At 45.3% G+C, this 18363-nt stretch overlaps 1 protein-coding gene across 9 annotated transcripts in view; it reads left to right on the top strand.

Annotated features, from left to right (window-relative positions):
- Positions 1–18363, top strand: part of WBP1L (WW domain binding protein 1 like) — a 63542-nt gene that overhangs the window by 42784 nt on the left and 2395 nt on the right. For 5 of the 9 annotated variants that reach the window (XM_082309559.1, XM_082309558.1, XM_082309560.1 and 2 more), the window contains 3 exons: positions 3440–3542; positions 14388–14549; positions 16010–18358. In XM_082309559.1, coding sequence (XP_082165685.1) covers positions 3440–3542; positions 14388–14549; positions 16010–16749 — 1005 coding nt within the window. In that variant the 3' untranslated portion in view covers positions 16750–18358. Of the gene's footprint in view, positions 1–3439; positions 3543–14387; positions 14550–16009; positions 18359–18363 lie in introns of those variants that run through there. The other 4 variants (XR_014227928.1, XR_014227929.1, XR_014227930.1 and 1 more) reach the window with 2 other exon arrangements.

The following is an 18363-nucleotide window of genomic DNA, read 5'->3' as shown; positions in this document are numbered from 1 at the left end:
GCGCTTGGCGGTCGGCAGAAGATTCCTAACAAAAAATGTCACGGTCTCTGTCATGGCCTGTATTGAAGGCAGTGCATCACCTCTTCCTTGCCTTGCAAAACAGTGCAAGAAACTGTACAGTGGCTCAGCTTTTCACAGAAATGAGTCTTGACTGAAGTGGGGAGAGAAAAGGAGACTGAGACACTCAATCCAAAGGAGACACCTGTAACACGTCCCAAAACAATGCTCTCCTTGTGCTGGAATCTTTGCCTAGTAGACTTTTTCCGAAGATTGTTGCCTTTACGTTTTATCTCTTTCCCTGTGTCGGGTTGAGTAACCTAGCGTTGGCGGTAGCTCTGAGCAGGGGTTGGGCCATGTGACCTGCTCGGATCCTTTCCAAACTAAATTATTCCTCGATTCTGTGAAACTGTTTGGAAACAAGGGTGACAGTTCTGGGTCTGACACGTGGCACTGAGTCTGATGGCTCCATGTTCCCAGAAACCCATCGGTGGCCAGACTGGCAGAGGGCTGCAGAAGGGCTCCAAGAGGAGCTGCATGGACTTTGAGGAGCATGGCTGGTGACTGGCACTGCAAGGACTTTGAAACCTTGGACTTTCTGAACTGTGGGAGCTGAAAGCTAACTGTGAGGCTCTTCAAAGGTGCAAGTGCTTACGCATTAGCAAGGAAGATGATTTTTCTTGGTCAGTGTGTAAAGAAGCTCCAGACAGTAAGATTTGAATTCTACTTTAAATGGGAAAGCAGGATGTTGCTTGAGACTTGATCTCCAAAAGCAGGCAGGAACAACCTGCAGAATACCAACCTAGCTGCTGAGGATCTTCTGTTCAACATGTATACCCATCCCCTCACAGACCTGTTTGCAGCTGGGCTAACAAGACGCAACCCTGCACATAAGCAGATGGCATTGTGGAAGGGTCACTTCAAATACAATAAGGTTGGCAAGAGGGAGTCGGGAAGTTCAAATAAAACGATAAGGTGATGAAAGTCTCTGAAAACAGGACTGCTGCAAGTCATTAAGTGGGAAAAATATAGTGATGTTGAAGCTGTTACAGGTTGCTGCTGCCAAAAGACACTGATGTGTTCCTTATTGCTAGCTACTCTCTGAAGCAGACAACACTGAATGGAACAAATTTTGGGGGAGTAAACACAGATGGTCAGGGACGGATCAGTGTTGTGATGCAGAGGAGTTCCTGAAATGGCGCTGTGGGACTGTTCTTTCACCAGCTCCACATGATTCATTTGATGGTTCAACAGGTCACATTGATCTTCGTGTGTCTCAACCTCAGCCGGTCACTTTCTGGCTTGTGCATTATCAACAGGAGTACAATTTTGCAATGGGATCTTCATTTCTCAATTCCGTTGATGTGAGAGCCAAAATCTATGCTGTTAGTCAGTTGCATTAACTCTGCAAGGCCAACAAAAATGAGGAAAAGTGTAAATAAACTAATAAGAACAGATAAGAGAATAGATGTGTGCTGTTTCTAGTTCTTTTGCTGACTAAAATTACAATTTTTGGAATGAATAGCATGCCTGAAGCAGAAAATGCTGTGCTAGCTCAACAGTGTCTCCTAGAAGTTGCCATTAGCCGCTGCAATTAGAGATGGAAAACACCTCCTTACCCTATAGAAGAATGTTGTGTCTACTATTGGCATGCAGCATCTCAAGACAAGAGTACAAAATGTTTGCTTAAGCTACCTGCAGTAAAGCAGTTTGACTGGTCTGTCCAGCAAAATGTTCTTCTCTTCCTGGAAACAAGAGGCAGGTACCCCTCCAGCTTGTTGCCTCTGCAGATGAATTTTAAGGAGATGGCCTGTTGGTACTTCTTAGAGCCTTTTGTGGAAATCATGAAGTGATATATTGTATGCTGAGTCATGTTTGCTGAACTGTGCCCTCACATGATCAAAACCCTTTCAAAAGTTGGTGTGACTTCTTAGGACAAAAATGCAGCGTGGGATCTTTTCTGCTGAACCTTAGGCCGTAGGAGGTTCTTCTGCTTTTAGAAGTTACATTGCTGCTGTAATATGGGTGCTCAGGTGAGGGACCCGCAGACTGCTGTGTGGTGGGGGAGTGCTGGTGCTCCCCCAGATCCCCAGATAAACTGAGTATTCTTAAGAACTTAGTGCAGGACTCTTCTGTGCTGAAACTGCTGCCTTACATCACTTGTTCAGTGAGGTGGCCCATAATTTGACTTTGTATTTTGCACATATGGTGACTCCACAGAGGCTTGTGAGAAGCGGGGCTGCGGTGCACTCACATAAAGTAGAGGAACAGCGCGGTCAGCAAGTGTTGGGATCCACCGATGTACGTTCCTGTAGCCTGCTGGCTGGGTTTGCTGCTCTTTCTAGCTGGTTGGGTTTTGTTGGGCTTTTTTGTTTGGTGGTGTTTTTCGGGTTTTTTGTTGGTTTTGGTTTTGTGTGTTGTTTGTGGGGTTTTTTTGGTTTTTTTTTTTTTTTTTTTTTGAAAGATGGTACTTATAAAACGAATTGTTTCAACATGTCTTTCAGTATAAACCTCTGCACATTTTCTTTGCCTTATCGTAAACTTTAGGTGAAAGAAAGTAAGAATTTTAGACTTTGTTACAAGCTTGTTTGCAACATCAATATTTTTTTTTTATTAAGATCTGTTTGTTTCTTAAGAAACCATGTAGTGTATTCTAACTTCCAGGTTGCCCCAAAGCCTATTAGAGGATATACAAACCACACCCTGTAAAATGCTTCTGTTTTCCTGTGTTTTGTACTTTTTCCCACCCATGTTTTCCGACTGGCAGGAAAACATGGACTTTTGTGAAGGGGTGCACCACATGGGGGACTGAGACCTCACACCATAGTCCTTTTCCATCTTAAGTGTCCTGAGGACCTGCTGGGTGATACAGTACAGCTGATTTGGCTCTGCTCCTGGACTATTTCGCTATTCCAGGAAGAAGTTTTACAGGAATGCTGATCTTGTATAAAGCACATGGCTAATTATGAAGGAATCATTTTAGATTGGAATCTCGCAGGAACATACTGTAATTATCATTTAGATCTAAATGAATCTAAGCAGTCTTTTCTCAAATTGTAATGTTCTGTTTATTAATGCATTTCTTCCACTTGGCATTCAGCCCCAGTAATGCAGCGGTAGTGTGTAAAACGTAGAACCGATGACATCTCTTCTTTAAGGGAATGCCTGGCTCCCAAAACATGATAACTTTCAATGGAAAAGGAAAGGAAGGGTGAGAAAGCAGTGTGACTAGATGCTAAAGCAGTGTAAGTCATGAATTTGGAGATACGGGGTTTTCTTCTGAACAGTCCTTTGTGTTTTTTGGTGATCCTTAGCTGTATTTTAACCTCTTCCCAAGACCATAACTTGTGACTTTTCAAATGCTTGCAGATCATTGGCTAAAAGATTACATTTACAGAAGATACTGACAAAGCATCTTAAAAGTGTGTCTGTTTAATTTTAGGACAAGGAAACCTGCATGGGTGTCAACAATCAAAGTTACATATGTGAAACGGGCCACTGTTGTGGACAATCCCAGTGTTGCAACTACTACTATGAACTCTGGTGTAAGTCTTCCGTTTTGTATGGCTTCCCTTCCTAATCTGCATGGCTCTCATACCATACTACAGGTCTGGCTTGTGTCCCGTGGGGTTTTGTATTCAGCCCTTGTTATGCATTGCCATTGCATTTCGCTGCAGCACAAACCGGAGCTGACCTGATATGGCAAGGGAAATAGGGCTGTTACAACGGGCATCACCTGCTTTTTGAGGAGTAGCGGGTTGTCTTGCCACGTTCATCACTGGAGACTTGTTGTGTGGTCTTCTCACTGATTTGGGCAATACTGAGGGTACTCGAAATAACATTGTGTGTGAGTGAGGAAACCACGCTTGAGGAAGAAATGCCAATACGCACACCACTAGAGTTTGACACATGCACACAGTGAATTAATTCAGTATCTTTCATCTTATTGTTTTAGTTCTTTGCAAGAACAACAGCTTAAATGTGATTTATCTTTTTAAAGCTGTCATTTCAAGGAGGGGGGCCAGGAAGTTTATTTTCTTCAGGACACTTTGTGTTTGGAGCACAGCTCCTTAGGTGGAGAGGGTCTTGGGCAAATCTTGTGGGCTGACAGTGGCTTAATACTGTGGGCCGTGAGGAACATACATTGCCCATTGCAACCCCTCTTATCTCCTCTCACAAAATCTGGGTTTTAAACCTACCCATGTTTCTAGTGAGTGGTTGAGTGCATATACCTAAGTCCCTTTAGTTGGCAGCAGGCAGGTCAAAGCAGGTCAGCAGAACTCTGACAAAGATATATGGAAAAATGGGAGGTTGAAAGGATAGAAAAGTAAGAAATGCTGAATTTTAAAGGCAAACTTTTAGAGTTGTGCCAGTCTGATGGTGTCTTCCTTTCTTGAGGAGGAGCACAAAGGGTTGAACATTGATGTTGACATGCTGTTGTACTGCCAGGAGCCTAGGCTGAGAAGGCATCTGTGCTCCCAGAATTTGGAAATGTGGAACTCTGAACGTTGTACCTCCACATTAGAGACTGGAGGTGTTTTCTTACCACACCCAATGGTATCTTGCAGCTTTTATGCAACTGTGCTATCTACTTAATCCCTCTGCTGTGCCCACAGTTTCACTTTCTCAAAGTAGCATGTGTGTGGAAATGTCTTATACATACAAGAAGTGTCACTTAACCTGGATTCAAGGACAGAAATAGCTGACACTTTATCCTTTAGTCTAGAAACGTGCTTTTACTTTTCAAATTAACCAGTGAAGCATAGGGGACATGGCTGTAAATTAAACAGGACTCTAATAGACTCCTTCAAGACACACTCTGCATCAGACTGTAGTGGCTGGCTGTGTTGATATTAATGGCAGGATATGAATGTATTGCAGACCTTTTACAGCAGCTTTATTTTCAGAAGTCTCTGAACAGTTCCAGAAACGATTCAGGACTGGGTGGGTATCTCCAGGAACCCTAGCAGGCTGAGAAACGGGCATGAATGCATGGCTGTCTTGGACTGCCTGGTTCAGGTCATAGCAGTCGGCAACACAGGCAGGACAGATGGCTGGAATTCGTTCGGACTATATGGGGATGCATGGACAAAGCAGAGTGGGGAAGGTCAGACCCGGTTTTGGATTTGTGTGGGTGGGAATGTAGAGGAAGAGGCATGTATGCAGGGGCTTGCAGACTCTGTGGCAAGCAGGATCTAAATTGAGCAACAGCACGGAGTACAGCTGCACACTGGAGCTTGTTGCATGGTCGCCACGTTTCTCCCATGGACGTCTTGAAAAAGAGGCTTAACTGAATTGCATACAAACATTACAGTCCAAACAATAGCCCCCTGCCATTTTAATGGAGTGATTTTACTTTAACTGTCTTTGCACTCTCAGTATGGCACAGACTTTTATACTTGGCAGTGCCTGGCTGCATCATAAAAGTTGTTGGAAGATAAAAACAGAGTTTGTTAGAAGGAGGCAGAATTTTTCAGGCTTCTTTCTAGGGCAAGCACACAGGTCACGCTCAGATCATGGAATAAGCATGTTAGTGGCACACACTGCTGGATGGTTCCTCGGCAGGAATGGGTTTCTGTGTTGAGATTCACATTCCTTCTACATTGCAGAGAGCATCATATACAACACTGAGATGAGGGGAATAATGCAAACATGAGACCTACTCTTCTAGGCTTTCTGCAAATTCAGGCAAGCATCCAACATTGATTTAAAATTGGTTAATGTTTTCAAAGCTTGCTTTGCCATTATGAGTGTTAGAAAAAGGTTTCTGGGATTGGGAGGCAAGACACAGGGGGAGCATGTCCTTGAAATTTAAGACGACTCATATTCTAGAGCTTGCAACCACAGCTGCAGAACTTACCTGCTGCTCCAGGAATTGTTGAATGTCTTTGGTAGGTACATGTGGTGAGGCACTCTTAAGACCTTCAAGGTGAATAGCAGTGATAGGGTATGTAAATAGTGTAGAGCAGTGAATTGATGGCGTGGAGAGCAAGAGCTTTACATGCTTGGGAATAGAGTAGCTTTTTAAAAGTTAATAATAACTTTTGGTTAATGAACAGTTAAGTTAGCATTTTTTAAGTATGGCTTCACGGTTGTTCTATGTTTTGATTTTAACCAGTGTATGCATGTACTGAAGTAGCTTTTGAGAAGTTTCTGCTCCTCTTGACCTTCTCAGACCACCAGTGCTATTGCGTGCCTGAAAACAGACTTCTTGCTAGTCCCATTGAATTAAATCCTGGATTTATTTACCACCACAGCTTTGTGGGGAGAAGCAGCAGAGGAGGGTGGCATTTGAAATGGAAAAGAAAACTAGTCTGTCTTTGCTGGACATGCCTTCTGAAATGTGATCCTGTCTTGTGGCCACTTGGAGTTTTTCCCGTAAAAAGGATCTTTTTCCCTGTTTAAGAATTTGAGGGAAGTTTGTCTTTGAAAATGGCTGATCTCAACATTTCTAGACAGCAAGTAAAGTTGTGGTAATTATAAACCAGTCCTTGAGGGTAGTGGAATAAGATGCAAAATCAAGGTATTATTTTGTTAAGGGGTGGAGTGGAGGAATGGAGAGCATGATATGCCAAGCAGGTGGACAGGCTGTGTTTAAAATTGGATAACAACCCGGTTCAGATTCCCCACCCATCTCTTATTAAAAAAAAAAATAGTGCCATGTTGCCAAGTAATAAAACTATATCCAAATTTTTATATATAAGTCTAATAGCTGTATAAAGGTCTAATTAGTTCTTAGCTCAAGCTTGGTAGCTGGTAATACAGGGGGGAAAAGTGCACTATGTCTTTTGATTTTCTTGGAATAGAATCATAAAAAGTAAAAGGGAAGAACGGGCTTTACTGTTGCATTTCCTCACATAGGGAAAGGTGTTTGTTTGGATGGTGGTTGAGCTGGTTCAACATTTTAGCCTAACAATTCCTTTGGGCTCCCCAGAGAGCTCACGGTCCCCAAGGGGGAGATTGTGGTCTTCAGAGAATGGCAGCAGCTGCTGGATTTTGCTTACTAACAGTTTTTATTCAGGTCTGTTATGATGTGATTGTGATTTGCTGGAGTTTTCCAATGTTGGCCTTTGTCCAGGCCTGACAGGTGTCTTACTGCGTAAATGTTCCAAAATACCACTTTTCAAAATACAGGAGAGAAGGTAATCGAGGAATGCAGTTCCCGCATTTTGCCAGTCAAGAATTAAGGCTCAGATGTTCTGGATTTTCCCAAGTTTAAATGTATAATGTGAACTGAAAACCAAATCCAGATCTGCAGATCCATCGTTGTGTCTCTCCTTGCCTATTGAGGACCAGCATGAAATTAGATGATTGCAGGGGCTCTGAGCACAGAAAGCAAAGCTGTAGAAAGTATTTTGGACGGTGCGATTGGAAGAATAGCACGCTGTGCTTCAGGAATTGTGGAGCATGGAAACAGGCAGCTGGTCACTGCGTGCGGAAGATCTCAGCTGTAGGATTGCAAAGTTAGAGGGCTTAGCTGTTCTTGGGTCATTTAGGTACTGTACAACAAACCAGCATTGGCATGAGTGAGCATTCAGATGTTGGATGTGCCTATTTTGCTTCGTTTTGGCTGCTTTAGCAGTGATACTGAGCCCTTCTGTTTCTGAAAGAAAAAAAAAAAAAAAAGAAGAAATATCTTGACTGTTTGGGCCCTAGCGGAAGGGTTGTGCAGGGAAAAAATGTTCTGTTTGCAGGCAGCACAGTTGATGTTTTTGCTGATTTTGAACATTTTGCTCATCTCTGCACGCTTCCCCTTGGAATCTCTAGACAGCTCTTTTCCCCAAAAAGCACGCTGCCAGAAAATTTTGGCAAGAATCCGGTTAGTTGCTAAAACTAAAGCAACTGCTGTACCACATACATGTTCCAGGTCAGCTTTATAATAGGAATTCATTTCCAAGACTTTGCTGCAGTCTCCAAAACCCTCAGTCAAACAACACATCAGTCCCATGTTTTCTTCTTCTCCCTGTGTTATCTTATCCTTCAGTATAACCATGTCCTTTTTCAGAGAGGGATTTGCCTGTTCCTTGTCTTTCACCCAGCCTTCTACATGGTTGTGCTTGCTTTCTCTTTCCTAGGTGTATCAAACTTTACTTTTGGCTGCTGTTACTCCTCAGCTGGTTCTTCAGCGATAGCCCTCCCTTGGCAAAGCCTAGCTGAAAGTATGGGGCAAACAAAACAGATGTCACAACCATGCAGAAACTGATGATAAATAGGGTCACTGAGGGAGTTACTTCCCAATTTCCTTGTACTTTTTGTAGGCTAATCCAGACAGCAAAATCATCTTAAGCTTGCTTTGGTGTGGCTCAGTAAAATTCACAGATTCAAAGGAGAAGGCAAGCTGTCTTGCATCGTCTGACTGTGCAGATACTAACTTTTGCCCTGTGTGGCCTGCTTCCACCTGCTCTGTGTTAAACAAGGAAAGGCAGGAGAGCTTGCTGGTGCTGCTTCACCCCCTGCCTTCCGTACCTCCAACCCAACTCCTCACCAGATATCCAGATCTGTTGGTGCAGACTGTTCTCCAGATCTTGTTCCCAGATGTTCTGGACATAGTCTCAGCTGGCTATGCCCATCTGATCTCTGTTAGACCACTGTTCAACATGCGTTTTACCAACATAGATGTCTTGGGAGGGGTAAGTCTGCTGGAATTGACTGGACTTACAAACGTGTCTTCTGGAGCCCAGGAGCAATTGCTTTTCAAAGGCTCCCTCCCCAGGAGAGAGGCATAAAAACTGTCTGCAGATTTACTGCCTCAAGTTGACTCTCATTGCAAGATAAGCAAAGGATTTTTCTGAAACCTGTCTTTTTCCCTCTTATCTCATGGCAGTGGGTGTACCATGTATACTGGACACTATTCTGAAAAGTAGAAACCAGCTGCAGTTAACGTCCATCTCCTTTTGTCCGAGTTACCAGTCTGAGAGCCAGCGAGCCAGGAGTTGGAGATGTTGTCTTCAGCTTTTTTCTTTTACCATTGTACTCTGCAAATATTCAGTAACTTTTTCCGGCAGTGTGGTCAGGCTGGGGCTGTAGTTCCACTGATTTAAACTGACATAAAACTGTCACTGAAAGTCACGGTCTTTCTCTTGCTGCTGTTGTGTTTGGCAGATGAGTTTCAACCTGCTCTGGTTCCCTCAAACCAGTTCAAACCACAGTTGCGCACAACTTTGTGCTGGCACAGGAAGAGGTGGAGGAGGCAGCAGGAGGTATGGAAGAGACAGGCGGGAGAGGACCACATCATTCAGCAGCTGCTTTTTTTCCTTCTTAAAATGTTCATGGGCCTATGGCCTGGTTCCTGCATCTGGCATTCTCGAGCAGCAGCGTTGACTCGTACAGGCTCGTGCCTGAAATGGCAGGAGACGATGTGGTCTCTGTGCCAAGGACACTGTTAAACCCAAGTGCATCCGGGTTGTGGTACCAATTCAATTTCTCTCCTGTTTTTGATGATAGCGTTAGCCCTGTGAAAGACAATGTTTTTCCAGCCATGGCTGACTGTGAGGCCACCGTTTGGGACATCGCTTTTTAGTCAATGAAATTGTCCCACTTCTCCTCCTGTTCAGAACCAGCTCTGATGGAGCCAAAGCTATTACCCAGATGCTTGTCAGGCAGACACAAAAACACTTTGCAGTATGTTTTGACTTGCTTTTAGGGGACTTCCTGCCAACAGAGTGATGGCATTTGCCCAAGTTTACCATGAACTTGAGGGCAGATTTCTCTGTTCCTACCCTTGGAACGCTCCAGAAAACGTTTTCCATTTTGCACAGGATAAAAGGAGCTTCCCCCAACAGGAGTGCTGCTGGCAACATCCCAGGCAGCAGATACAGTACAGCATCAGACTGAACATTGCTCCCCCCTTTTTCATGAGGAGGGAATCCTCTGGGGTTTTTTATTCTTAAATTATTTTATTCTTAATTATTCTTAAGTTTGAAGAAAACGATGGTCAGTGTCCCAGAAAGCTTTAAGCCTGGCATGTTCTTTCACAGCTGGTAGAAAATATCTCTGGTGTGTGACCATGTGATGGGGCTCCCTTTCCCAAGCACGCTGTAAATGTAGCAGCCTTCTCTTTCTTCAGTATTTCCTCTGCTTGCGAGAGATGGCTTTCATGGGAGCTAATTCTGTGCCTGGGTCTTTCTGCAGCTCCCGTTCCGACTCTCTGAGCTTGGCGCTTGTGTAGAGCTTACAGCTCTGAGCCTGTCTGATGCTGGGTAAGAGGTTGGTGGTACTTTTTTATTTTTATGAAAGGTTTTGATGCTCTGGCAAGGAAATCTCTTGGCAAAACTCAGCTCCTTGGCTGTGTCTGATTCACCCTTTGGTTGCATCATTATCCACCCATTGGCATCACCAGTGAATTTGACAGAAAATATAGCAGTGTTTCTCAGGACTCGGCCTTTTTTGGACTGGAGAGTGTTTCAACTTCTGACTCTTCCATAAACCAAGAGCGAGCTTGAAATTGCCTTTTCAGGCAAAGTCCGACGGCCCCCCGGTCGTGTTTAGCTCTGAACTGGTGTATCGCTTCTGTTGATGCTGTCCCTCAGCAGTTGTTTGCTCTCTGCCTGTCAGGTTGCCCTCAGGTTGCCACGAGCTTTTGTTCCCAGTGGTCACTGCCAGGTTGGCAGTGGGAAATACCCTCTCTCAAATCAGACATTAAATGGCAAACTTGGATCAGGATGCCCAGTGTCTCCCAACCTTTTCTCCTTTTCCAGTGACTGCAGCCATAGCTCAGCACAGTGCAGCTGAAAACCAGCTCCTGTCCATTTGGGAAGGAGGAACGTGTTGAAGAGCAGGGGGAAGGCTTTTGAGGACAGTGGAGGCAACTAGAAGCCCAGTTTTACTTGGCTTTTAGAGGCCTTTTAATGCCAAACTTCTGTTGCCTTTGCACATCTCACCCATTTTCAGCACGAGGCAGAGCCGGTACCTGCTTTTGCCATAAACAAGGTGTTAGCGTGTACTGTTACTGTGCTCAGCCTCCGTGTTTCCTGCTCGTGTAGTGTTGTCTTTGGGTGAACTTGAAATTCCCCTCCTTCCCTTCCTGCCAAATGAGCTGCTGAGTACATGGGCCAGTGGTCTGCTTGGCTCACCTCCCTTGGTTTGAAGCCAAGCATCACCAGGTGTACAAATGCACAGCTCAACCCTGGACATCTTCACTGTTCGCTCCATAGTTTTAGACATAATATTTACAATTGTACTTGGCCTTGTACACATAGCTTTATTCCAAATAAATAACCATACTATATATTTGCTAGGCTTTTATAATTTTTCTGTTCTGTAGCCAAAATTGCAGCTGTGCCCATACTTCTGGCTAGGGCATGTTGTAGAGCCTTTTATGGAGGCCCTGGACTCCCAGCACCCTGGGCTTGCAACCAGAGCTGCACCGAATCCTTCTCTCAACCCTGGCACCCCTGCTCAAGCGACAACCAAGGAGCCCCTTGCGTGCCTCAGCACCTGTGGATGCCCCATCCTATTGCTTCCTATGCACTGGGGGGGGCTTTCAGCCCATGGTGCAGATGTGCTGTTGTGTGACAAGGTGGGGGCAAAGCCATTAAAGAGGACGCCAGAAGCCAGGCCAGCAAATGGCTGTGGTGGGCACACGCTGCTGACCTCCTGTGATCATCCAGGCAAGTCCTTGGGCTTGTGCTGAGTCAGGCGTTGAGTAATTCCTAGAAGCTGTAGGAATTGTCAGTGGTTAATGAAACCAGGCAATAACGTGGTATTAGTGGGTTCTTTTTCTGGAAATTCCCATGAAAAACAACAGATCTCATCCACTTGTGGTTGCGAACGTGCACAGACCCTTTGCACGAGAATGGAGGTGTTGTTCCTGGCACCGTGGTCAGATTGCAATCCAGTAAATTATGGTCTGTTTACTTAAAACGCCACCTGCGGTTTCAGTAGGATCCAGCGTTAATTTATTATCCTAAACTATTGTATGTTGTTGCTGCCTGTTGTTTACAGAGTTGCTGCGCATCTTCCCAGGAATGGCTGAGCTTACTTTGACCCCTACTCTGAGCTTGGGCATCGGTTTGTCTGCAAAGCACTTTGGGATTTCTTTGGAATGGGTAGAGAAGTTTTCTAAAGGAATACTTTTTTAATCTTCTGGATACAGGCTTGGGTGGGAGCAGTTATTCCCTGCAGAAAAATTCGGCTGCTACAGCTGAGATTGCTTAACAGTGGCAGTTCTCCAGGACATCTTAACTAACTAAGTGCTGCTTGCTACCATTGCATCTAGAGTCCTTGGGAAAGGACATGATCAAATGTGTTAAAAAGCATCTGTTTTCATAACTGTAGCTAAAATCCCTGGATAGCTGGGTGTAATTTTCCATTGTTTTTGAACACATGATCACGGACTGCTCTTCGAAAATGAGGAGTACTTGGAAGATGAACTGCAGGCCTGCTTCAGTGCATGGTGGCATGCTATGCCAGTGACCTGGTTTTGATGAGTATGTTCTTGCTTCCCCAGCAAGCAAGAGCCAAGGGACCTTCTCTTAGCAAGAAATAAAGTGTATATCTCGTCAAACTGCGAGACAGTGGTTGCAAATGCCTGGCCTTGGAGGGTAGCGTGGACTAGACCAATCCTTATAGTTTATATAAAAAGGCTTTTTTTGAAGCAGGAGGGTGTTTGGAGGGCAGTGGACACTTTCTCAGCTTGGTTTGAAGGAAGTGCAGAGGGCATCTTGAGTGCTCCGTCCTTTGCTTCTCTGGAGCCAAGATCACAGTCTTCTCTCTGCTCTTGGTGGTACAGCTGAGCAGGCTGGCTAGAAAAACTGCCTAGGAACCGTGATTTCCAGCCAAGCAAAAAAAATGGAGCATGTAACACCTTCATTTGATAGCAGGTTTTCATAAGTTTGGGTATAAGGTGGAATCCAGTCCATTAGGGAAATCGGTTGCGCAAGGCAAGAGAGAGATTTCGGTTTCCTGTGCCAAAATACATGGAGAATTTGGGTTACAACACAGGGAGGTGAAAGTCCCAGCTCCAAATGCTCGGAGGCATGATAGGGCATATCCAGTTCACCTACAAACAGCCCAGTGTGGGGCTCTGAGGCCTGTGATACGGGTCGATTGTACTTTGTCCTGAGCCAGAGCAATACTACTCTCATTCTTCAAATTCCTAAACTGTTCACCTTTCCCCACCCAGCTCTTAGCAGAGAAAACATCACTAACTTGGCAGGGGATGCTGAAAATATTGAGGTATTGTAAAGGCAGGACTAGAGGGGTTTTTTAGGGACAAACAAGCAATTTGATCTCACAGGATAGAATGGCCATGCTGAAAATGGGCTGTAGCACTAGGAGTCTTCGTTTTGTCTGTTTGGAAATAGCGAAGAGTGGCAGAGGTCTTACCGAAAGAAAAACGGTGCTGTGATCTCTGCTGAGGAGTGGTTGCCAGGCCTACGTGTTTCTAAACGGGGAGCTCTCCTGGTATCCTTAGCTGCAAAAGCTGAGCTTAAAAAAGATGGAGTTTACAGACACCTCTGAGGCAGGTAGAGCTGTGGGCTGTAGTTGAAGGAGACAAAAGCCTCATCTGGAGTTAATGTTGTAGCTCTTTGAAGTGTCTTTCAGAAACATTTTTCTAGTGCATGCAAGCGTGAAGGGGGATTTACGGAAAGCAGGGGTTATTCCACATGTTGGAAGGAGTGGAGAAAATTCAGGAAGTGCTCTTTTAAAATTCCCTTTTAAGGAACGGCGTACATACGGTACAACAGTGCGCAGAAACCAGCCGTGACCACAGACAGAGCAGAAGTTAGGTTTCTTCAGGATTCAGAGTGGGGGGCTAGTTTAATTTAATTTTGGATAATTTAAGACATTGAATACAAAAATAAGTTTTAAAAATATTTTGAGACATTTATGTAAAAAGAGTATGTTTTTGTTAAGCATAACAATGAAAGATTTGGGCTGGAAATTAAAGAGCAGTGCAAACAAAAGCAAAACACAGTGCTTGGGGTTTTTCTCTTCTTCTGTGGTCAATCTGCAGAGTGTCTTTTGTGTCTTGATTGTTATTTTCAAACTGAAGTGGCTGTGGGAGACAAGTTCAATGCTCTTCACAGCTCTGCTCATATTTTTGGCTAGAAGAAATTATATCCAAGGGGTGGGAGGGATGGAGTGGGGAGGGATCTTAGCCCTCTCTCTCTATTTTGTTCTCCTCCAGAGTTGTGCCTATTGACCGTACTCCACGTTGTACCAAAGCGTGTGCAGAGTTACCCGATTCTGCCAGGGCTGCCAGAGTAGCAGTCACCCACGCAGGCGGGTCTGTGTCGAAGCCTCTTGGTGCACTGCCTATTTCTGCCTTTAGAGCAGTGCGGGGTTCAGATCCAGGCTTTCTGATGATCTCCATCGTCTTCGTGGGGTTTCCTGGGATTGGATGTGGCTCTTGCGCTGTGGTTAACATTTCCTCTCCCCCGCTGCAGGGTTTTGGCTGGTGTGGACCATCATCATCATCCTCAGCTGCTGTTGTGTTTGCCATCACCGACGCACCAAGCATCGTCTCCAGGCCCAGCAACGGCAACACGAGATCAACCTGATCGCTTACCGGGAAGCCCATAACTATTCAGCCCTACCGTTTTATTTCCGTATGTACCTCACACCGTTTTTCGTGGAGGTCATGGGGAGCAGGGCAGCAGCGAGTTTCCCATGTTGGGTGGAAGTGGGGAGCAGTGGTTGGGCTCAGCAAGAGACAGGGGTCAGCTTTGCTGCCTAACCTTGGCTTTTAGAGAGGAGGTGACGCATTCCAGCTGCTGGATGCGTTTGATCCCCCTTGAGTCTGGAGTTGAACGACACCAGCTACAGCACCTTCACACCCACCTTTGATTTGACTCTCTGAGTGCAGTGATTTCCTGGGTGTTTTTCTGGGAAAGTTCTTAAAATACCATGTTCAGGACTTTATGGATGCTCCTCCTTTCCAGCCTGCACTTGCTGCTGGTGGGACTGAGATGTGGGAAGTGGCTTCATGAAATTCGGTCACACGGGCTGGGTGGAAGTGGTGCCCCAGCAGGGACCATGCTGGCTCTCGCCCTGTGCTGCAGTTCCCAGATGACGCTGCTGATGAGCAGCCCTAGGAGTTTGCACGAAGGAGCTGTTGCCCACGGCTCAGGGAAAGTACAATTGCTTTGTTCTCTCCTTCATGCCCTGCTACACTGTGCTAGAACAGTGAGTCTTGGCCTTTTGACTGGAGGTAACCACAACTGAGTTTCCTGTAATGGACTGTTGAATTGCATGTATGAACTTGCTTTTCTCATTAAACTCTTGCAGTCACCTCAGAAATAATCCCCAGCAGCGCTTTTCTCCCCAGACCCAGTGATATGCAATTGCACGTGGAAAACTGTAGTGCTGTCTTTAAATGTTTCCAGTATTTAAGTCCATTCTGTCTATATAGACTATTTTGTTGCCTCTTAAGAAATAAACAAAATCTTTCATAGATTTGAGGGGCTGTAAGTACAATAAACCAAACTTTCTTGCCAATACTGCCAATTCATTCTGACCACACCAGAAAACCTGAATCCAGCACTAAAACAACAAGCAAAAGCCAGGATCCTAAGTTCCTTGTAACTGCTCATGTCTCTTCATATTTGCACAAAGCTTTGAGAGATGGAATCTTTGCTCTTGAAAGTGGAAACTCAGCTGAGAAGCCAGTGTTGGAGAAGGCTGGCGAGTTACCTTCCAGGTTGTTCCCTCCAGCCAACATAGGCCGCCCCTTGGTGTGGTTTATGGGGCTGGACTGGGGTACAGGGAACAGGGGGAGGTTCGCCTCGTAGCCCTAAGCGTAGACTTGAGAGCAGGGAGGTCAGGCTGCTGTTCCCAACTGTGTCCATCTCCTCCTCTAATGGGGCCCTCCTGTGCCGCAATTGCTGTGTCACTAAAACATGACGTGTCTCATTTGGGCCAAGTTTTGGCACCCCTTGTGAAGCCTGTTGAGCTGTTCAGTGGGAAGGTGCTGGTAGATGACAAATGACATACCGACCTATATTAATGACTCGTTTCCTGAGATAAGCTGTTCATGAAATAACTTCTCCTCCTTGCCTCCCACTTTCAGGGTTTTTGCCAAATTATTTACTACCTCCCTATGAGGAAGTGGTGAACCGACCGCCGACCCCCCCCCCACCATATAGTGCCTTACATCAGCAGTGCGTCCCAGCAGGCAGCAGTAGCACAATCCCAGACACGCCAAGAAACCTGCAGCCAGCACAGAGCAGCTCAGCAGCACCCAGCGGCAATAACAGCAGTACTGACAACACTGGGTCCCCCGGCCTTGGGGACCCCGAGCCCTCCACCACCACGCTGGTTGAGCGAGCAGTTGCCAAAATGCAAAGCGTCGAGCCTGGCGGTACCAGCACAGGAGCCGAGCTAGTGGAGAGGGCCGGTCCTGACAAGGATATGGAGTGCAAGGAGGAACTGCTAAAAGGTTACAGCTCTGAGAGCTTAGAGCAGAGCAGCGCCATTCCCGACGCGAAGGACAAGACGCCGGGCAGGCAGCGCCGTTTCACCGGCGACTCAGGCATCGAAGTCTGCGTATGCAACCGGGGCCATCACGACGACGACCTCAAGGAGTTCGACGGGCTCATCGATGATGCTCTGGACGGGCCCCTGGACTTCTGCGACAGCTGCAGTGGCCGCCCCCACGGGGACGAGGAGGAAGGGCTTTTTCATGCCGCGGAAGAGCAGCACCGCGAACACAGCCACCACCACCTGCCCCGGCAGCCGGTGTGTGTACTCTTGAACACAATAAATGAGCAGGACTCTCCAAACTCTCGTACCAATAACTCCCCCAGCTAAGGTGGCAGAGTGGAAGGGAGAATCGGGGGAAAAAAACAAAGAAATAAAAGTGGAATAAGAGGATTAAAACTTTAACAGGAGGAAAAGGTGATAAAACCTTCTTTTTTTAGTTTATTTTTCTTTCTCCCCCTCCAATATAACTTGGGGACTAGTCCCCGAAGGCCCGGCTTGTGGGGGACGGGTCGCTCTGGGTTTTGTTAATCGTGTCCGTCCTGCTCCGTGGGGCAGTGACTGATGTTTCTCAATGAGACCTTCTTAACAAATGTAACTTTCCCAATGGTGATTTTGGTGATGGTTATTATGAGTTTGTTGGTTTTAGTTTTCCAAAACTGCTTTATCTCGCAATCAGTAAAGCTCAGCAAATCTCACCCTGGGAGGATACGAAATCACCGTAAGGCTTCAACCTCCAGGTGTCTTCCCAGAAGCAAGCAGCTTCTGACATTGCCGGCAGTCAGTAGCCCAAGAGTTCTGGTTTGATATAGTGCTCTTGAGGCATTGGGGATTTATTTTATTTTATTTTTCTTCTTTCTTTTTTCTTTGTTTTTTTTCTTTTTTTTTTTTTTGCTGTTAAGTTTTCCTGAAGCTGATGAATGCCTGAACACATCAGCCCTATAATCTCTGGTGCTTCAGTGTTTAAGACAGCAGGTAGGAAATTTCCCACTTGAAGCTGGTGACTGAAGGACCAGTTTCTTCCAGAAGGAGTGTTAGTCTACCGTAAGCAGTTTGAAAAGAAAGGGTTTGCAGAAGTTTGCCTTTATATGTCATTTTTACAGACGAGTGTATTCCTTCAATGCCTCCAAGAGCACAGTTAGGTAGAATTCAGGCAGCTGGGCTGCCTTCCAAGTACTGTGGTCTCCGAATGACCTTTTCCCGGTGTGCTGCAAAAGGGACTGGCTTTATTTTTTTCCTTTTTTTGCACCCCGAGAGCAGCACACTCAAGTTAAGACGACAAAAAAAGAACAGGGCTCTCTTTGGCCAGCGTGCCTTCAAGCTTCAGCGATGCATGTTGAACAAATGGAGACGAGAGCTCCGTCCATTGTGAAGGGATGACTTACCATGTAGATGTGGAAGACCTGTGCAGTATTTGTTTTTTTTTTTGATTGAAAAGCTTGGTGCGATTCTAATGTTGACCACTTAAAAGAAATGAATGTCTGTTTTCTTTTTCTTTTTCTTTTTTTTTTTTTTTTATGGTGGCAACTGGCTACTGTATAACGTCTGTGAGCGTGTGTGTGTGACTGCAATCCATGCATGCGAGTCCTACTGGTAATATGAAAACCTGCTGTAAGACTGCAAGAAAATTTACTGTAGCTTTGCTTTAATAAACGGTAGAGATTTTGTTAGTAACAACCTGAAGGAAAAAAAGAAAAAACAAAGAGCTGAAACTAACATTCCCTAGAGTGCTCATGTGGAAGAGAGCACAGTTCAGACTATGTATCTTGTTCTCGGGTTTTCTCCCCATCCCTTTTATAATTATGGTCGTCCAGATCATTACTGTTATGGGGAAAAAAAAATTGAAAACTGAACTCAGACATATTCAGATTTGATTGATTGAAAACCAAAATCAATTTTAAATAAGGTGGAAACGAAAATATAATGCCTTTTCTGATAACTTGC

The sequence above is a fragment of the Platalea leucorodia genome (genome assembly GCF_965183815.1).
Source record: "Platalea leucorodia genome assembly, chromosome: 4".
Lineage (NCBI taxonomy): Eukaryota > Metazoa > Chordata > Aves > Pelecaniformes > Threskiornithidae > Platalea > Platalea leucorodia.
The sequence above is the reverse complement of the archived record's forward strand: the minus strand, read 5'-3'. Positions and strand labels throughout refer to the sequence as shown.